This window comes from Sinocyclocheilus rhinocerous, unplaced genomic scaffold (assembly GCF_001515625.1).
Source record: "Sinocyclocheilus rhinocerous isolate Xijiao unplaced genomic scaffold, SAMN03320098_v1.1 C37005511, whole genome shotgun sequence".
Taxonomy (NCBI): Eukaryota; Metazoa; Chordata; class Actinopteri; order Cypriniformes; family Cyprinidae; genus Sinocyclocheilus; species Sinocyclocheilus rhinocerous.
In genome coordinates, this window is record NW_015787185.1 from 1 (window position 1) to 3958 (window position 3958).

General features: G+C 37.2%; 1 protein-coding gene across 1 annotated transcript; it reads left to right on the forward strand.

Annotated features, from left to right (window-relative positions):
- Positions 1 to 1321: 1321 nt before the first annotated feature.
- Positions 1322 to 3955, forward strand: LOC107736811 (endoplasmic reticulum lectin 1-like; the record flags this gene model as incomplete). The annotated part of the gene is made up of 8 exons (XM_016548160.1): positions 1322 to 1829; positions 2135 to 2239; positions 2348 to 2428; positions 2634 to 2711; positions 3165 to 3219; positions 3314 to 3366; positions 3454 to 3677; positions 3898 to 3955. Coding segments are annotated over exons 1-8 (783 nt in total), but the record flags the coding sequence as incomplete, so codon positions are not given.
- Positions 3956 to 3958: the final 3 nt, after the last annotated feature.

Sequence of the window (3958 nt, forward strand, 5' to 3'; positions counted from 1 at the left end):
AAGCTCTCAGCTTTGCTTTCATTTCTAGTGACATTAAGAGAGGCTCTCCACCAGCATCAAAAGACCTGCTATGACATGAAAATACATAATTTATTCAGTGATTCACAAACCATGTGGAAAGGCCATTCAAGTATGACACTCAAAATAGTAACCTCTTCACTAGAAGGGAAATGAAATCTCTTTTTGCCTGGCATTATTCTGGATAATAGACTATTCAGATTAAATTGGCTGCTTATGAAAATAGCACAAGCTATTAAATTCACAATACCCTTTACATGTTGCATCCAAATTAAAAACATATATAGTAGATGGATAAAGCTTAAGGACTCACGCACTGAAAAACCCAGGGGGTGAAGAAGGAACTCTGGTGAAAATCTGAAAATACTTATCTCTGCCAGCTTTGAGAGCAATTTGTGGTTAATAGTTTTAAATGAAGACACTGGAGAAATATGATAGTTACCAAGGATGCCCTGGCTGATGTAAGTAGTTACTGAGGTTATCTGAAGCCTGATGGGACAGAGCCACTCAGCAGTGGGAAGCTGAAGATCAGGGAATAGTCTAATGAGAAGATAAGATTGAAATGCATGTAGTGCATGTTAAAAAGCTCGAAATTGTCAAAGGATGTGATTACACTAACATTTATGCCTCTGTATGTAGCAAGGCATGATTTATTTAACAGTGCATAACTGCAATTAAATGGATTTTAAACATTCAACTGTTTTTTGTTTTCGCAAAATCATTTACATTGTTTTCTTAAAATATACAAACATACAACATAATTAAAAATAAAATCAATATTTTGGAGAAAAAAGTAATTGTATGCCTATTATTTGAGCCCTAATGTATTGGAAATTAGCAGTGAATCGTTTTTCTGGGATATTTTGTAAAGTATTATAATGTGATGATTTTGATTTTTTTGCCCATTGTGCCATTAAATTATTGGAGAAAAATGCTTTAATAGAAATGTTTAAAAAAAAAAAAATCCTAAACCTGTGTATAAACAAGACAACAAACTTAAAGTAAATTATTGGAGAAAATACTTTAAGAAATGTTTTAAACAAAATTACATTTATAAACCTGTATATAAACAAGACAAATATTATTAATTAGCACAAATGGACCATCTTACACAGCTGCGTAACACAGCTTTTTTTTTTTTGTTTAAAAAATATTTTCTTAATCGCCAAAAATACAATTAAGTATTAATTTGATATCGCAGCGTATGTTATGACAGCAGCAGCAGGCAAGAGCACGGCAGCGGCTGGAGACCGCTTCAGGGAGCGGTCGACGGATGGCGAGACGATTGGCTCCCAAGGCGGTTGGCAACAACTGGACTGTAAATGGACAGGGGTTTGCAGAGGGAAGTGACGGATCAGGAAATGGTTTAGGAGAGATGGGAGTAGGTGCAGTTTAAGAGGGTCTGTATGGTGGTCTGTGTTATGTCTATGGCCGTACTAACAGAGGCTCATGCGCCTCCACGCGCTATTGGCTGAGGGGAATTTCCGTCTGATGCCGGAAATGGACGTGGCAAGATGACAAAGTCCTGATGCGCTTCCTGTTTTAACTCTGGTCAAGTTATCAACAGTCAGTTGGCTATTAGATCTCACTGATTACCTGTAGTAACCGTGTTTCTGACTCTTCTCCTCCCTCTGTCTCTTTCTAATGTCCCGATAACGCTCTTTGGAGGCTCAGCAGGGGTGATGCGGGTGTCTTGGCGCTGGTTTTTGGGGCTGATTTGGGTCGGAGTGTCTGCGACTCGTGCTGGATCTCCTGTGTTTTCTGATGAGATCCCCTTCAAAATCAGATGGCCCGGGGCAGACTTCACCCTGGTGAGTCAAAACATCTAATAAACCCAGACGTCTCGCTTGACCGCTGTAAATACATACGTGTTTGTTTAGTTGTCAGCTTGTTGACTGAGCTCGCTTCATAACAGCTGGATGTGTTTTGTTTTGAGCTGTCTTGTAGTGTGTTAATATTCTCTCTAACAGCATTATGAAGTATTAAAGTACACAAATGGCAAGTAGAGCTGTCTGGTTTGTCTCTCTTTTACTGTGGGCATGGATTTGTCTGTTGTTATTTACTTCTGCAGAAGTTAAATATGCACTAATATGTAATAATATCCCTTTCTCTGCAGTCAACGTCAGGAGGCCTGTACAAAGAAGATAACTATGTTATCATGACAACTGCGGAAAAAGAAAAGTACAAATGTTTATTGCCATCTTTGTCCAGCAACCAGGAGGTGTGGTTATGCATGGCCAATTTTTTAGTTATTATTATCTTGAGCCATTCTGTGTATCGTTTACTTCAGTTTTATTTGATCAATTTATTGCCCGTCTCTTTTTTGAAGGATGATATGAAGAAGTATAGTGGGCCGAGTCCAGCTGAGCTGCTGGAGCCGTTATTCAAACAGAGCAGCTGCTCCTACAGAGTGAGTTTCATGTCTCAGTTTCTGTATCTAGTTTATAAACATGGTTATATCTCACAAAATATGTCTAGGTCACATTTCACCCCAACTTATATTTTGCTAAAAGAGAATTAAGCTTGTTTTTACAAAAAGTCAAATGTTTGAATAAATGATTGAGGTTAGATGTTATGATGAGTCATATGTTTTGCATTGATTACAATTATGACAGATCGAGTCATACTGGACATATGAAGTGTGCCACGGGAAGCATGTACGGCAGTACCATGAAGACAAGGAGACGGGGCAGGTAAAATCACTGTTTATGATGTATGCTGTATGCTGCCAGATCATTATTTATAGCATTCCTTATATCATATTGGAAATGCCTACAGTACCACTCAAAAGTTTGGGATTGGTAAGATTTGGTAATGTTTTTGAAAAAAGTCTCTTATGCTCACCAAGGCTGTATTTATTTGTTTAAAAATACAGTATAATATTATAAAATATCGTTACAATTTAAAATAACTGATTTCTATTTTAATATTTATTTCTGTGATGGCAAAGCTGAATTTTCAGCAGACATTGCTCCAGTCTTCAGTGTCACATGATCCATTTAATACATCCTTGCTCAATAAAAGTATTAATTTCTTTTAAAAAAATCTTACAGATCCCAAACTTTAGTGTATGTGGATGGATTATATTGAGATATTTCTAAGTAATATAAACATTTCAATGGTCTTATTTGTCTCTGCTTCCTCAGAAGATCAACATTCAGGAATACTATCTGGGTACCAAGAATAAAAAAGATAGTGCAGGTTGGCAAATTTGTAAGCTTAAGTTTGTATTTCTTGCTTTAAATATTCTAGTAAAGTATTAAAAATTTGTATCAATATATTATCTGCTCATCAGAATCAGAAACATCTAGCGACTCTGAAACAGAAGGATCAACCACCAACACAGAGGTTTGTAGCTGTTATACTATAAATCTAAATATAAAGGTAGGAAATGTATGTCACCTGAGGATTTTTTAAAACTCTATGTGTTCCCAGGTGCCAACAAAAAATATAGAGGGTCAGCTGACACCATACTATCCCGTAGAGATGGGACAAGGGACTGAATGCTCTCTGAGACAGAATGAACCTCGCTTTACCACAGTGCTGTACGTCTGCCACCCGGAGGCAAAACATGAGATCCTCACAATCGCTGAGGTCACCACCTGTCAGTATGAGGTAGTGGTGCTCACACCCCTCCTCTGTCCTCACCCGAAATACAGGTACATACACAAACACATTCAGTTTCCATAGTTTATCATACTAAATAAGTGGATAAAGATTAGTTATTGATTTCTGTTCACTATTTTTTTCTTGTGAATATGTATGTCAAGAAATAGAAACACCTATCCCTCACATACATTGTGCTTTAATAAAAAATAAATAATAAAATATAATAAATTTTTAGTCCTTTGTGACATAATCCAGCCCATTTTTCCTCAGGTTCAAGTCCTCCCCGGTGAATGACATCTTTTGCCAGGCTCTGGGTGGCTCCCCTCTCAGA